Here is a 1,546-nt window from a genome sequence, read left to right on the forward strand (position 1 = left end):
TCGACGAGGGTGATGGGAACCTATGGTTATTGTGCTCCCGACTACGCGATGAGCGGAAAGCTTACTGTGAAGTCGGACATATATAGCTTCGGCGTGGTGCTCTTGGAGCTCCTCACAGGGAGGAAAGCATATGACATCACCAGGAAAGCTGGGGAGGAGAATTTGATCACTTGGGTATGTTTTTCCTTATTCAACTTCAATTAGTTTAGGAAGATTTACATACATACCATACCACTCGGTTCCTCTATTTCTACATTTCTAACATCTAAACTTTTACATAAATGGCAATCCATTTTTATGTATTTACTTATCTTACATCTAAATTTTCATATTTGCACACATGGTACTTAAATCTTTAATATGACATCAAAAATAGCACTATTATCTCTTTTTAAAAGTGAAATACACATTTCCATGCATAAATTTAAAGCGCCAAAGTGATATATATGTAAATAGCAAAGTATAGCTGTGAGATATGTAAATACATAAGATTTGTGTGCTACATATGTCCATCCCCTTCATGCTCGATCAACACGTTCGTTCTTCTTTTGTATCAGGCGCGCCCTTTTCTTAACGCCTCCTTTGTTCTTTTTCAACATCAATGTTTGATCAACATGATCATTCTTCTTTTGTATCAGGCGCGCCCTTTTCTTAACGATCGACGACAGTTCACCCGGCTCGCCGACCCATTGCTTCGAGGCCGCTTCCCGATTCGCCCTTTTTACCAGCTTATCATCGTGACTTCAATGTGCCTCCATGAGAAGCCGAACGTTCGCCCGGCGGCTCGCGAAATAGTCTATGCGCTTGACCATGTTGCCTCTCAGCCGTATGTTGATTCAAACCATGTTTCTTCATCTGCAGAATTTCAGAGACAAAAGGATTCTAAGAATCGAAGCTCTTCATTTTCTCATTGAGACAAATAAATAAATATATTGTAAATGTGCAGAGAATAAGATATTAACTGCAATTTTGCTTGATGTTGGTGTCAATAATGTAATGCTGAACTGATATTTATTTGACTGTATATTTCTTTTGATGTGTGTTTTGTAAAACTTATATTTTGGGAGGATAATTCCTTAAAAATGTTAAGTAACTCTTTGTCCATTACTTGTAGGCAGGACTGTAAATTTCGCTCAGATTCTAGGCATCATTGAACGTGTCGGGTCATAAGTCCTCAATGTGAAAACTAGAGGGTTGTGTTAGGTAGTTTACAACAACAATAAACGTTTATCCCACTAGGTGAGGTCGGCTATATGTTAGTAGTCGACAGTCATTGCATAATTTTGTCAAAAAATCATGACATGAATCTTTTAAGGAGAAAAAATATTCATGTAGCAGACCCCATTCAGTGGGAAAAAGGTTTTGTTGTTGTTGATCCGAGTTCTAGGGACTCCTAAGACGAAGTTTTGAACTCCGTATTGTTTTGATTCTAAAAATTACATTGAAATCCATACAAACAAATCAATTTTATATGCCATATTACCAAAATGACCTTACAATTATTGAAGCATGCAAATAATATCTATATATATATATATATATATAT

General features: G+C 36.8%; 1 protein-coding gene across 1 annotated transcript; it reads left to right on the forward strand.

Moving 5' to 3' along the window:
• Nucleotides 1-3: 3 nt before the first annotated feature.
• LOC110036966 (probable serine/threonine-protein kinase PBL7) lies at nucleotides 4-1,093 on the forward strand (the record flags this gene model as incomplete). Its single annotated transcript, XM_020741530.1, has 2 exons — nucleotides 4-174; nucleotides 639-1,093. Coding segments are annotated over 2 exons (447 nt in total), but the record flags the coding sequence as incomplete, so codon positions are not given.
• Nucleotides 1,094-1,546: the final 453 nt, after the last annotated feature.

This window comes from Phalaenopsis equestris, unplaced genomic scaffold (genome assembly GCF_001263595.1).
Source record: "Phalaenopsis equestris unplaced genomic scaffold, ASM126359v1 Scaffold213369, whole genome shotgun sequence".
Classification (NCBI taxonomy): Eukaryota; Viridiplantae; Streptophyta; class Magnoliopsida; order Asparagales; family Orchidaceae; genus Phalaenopsis; species Phalaenopsis equestris.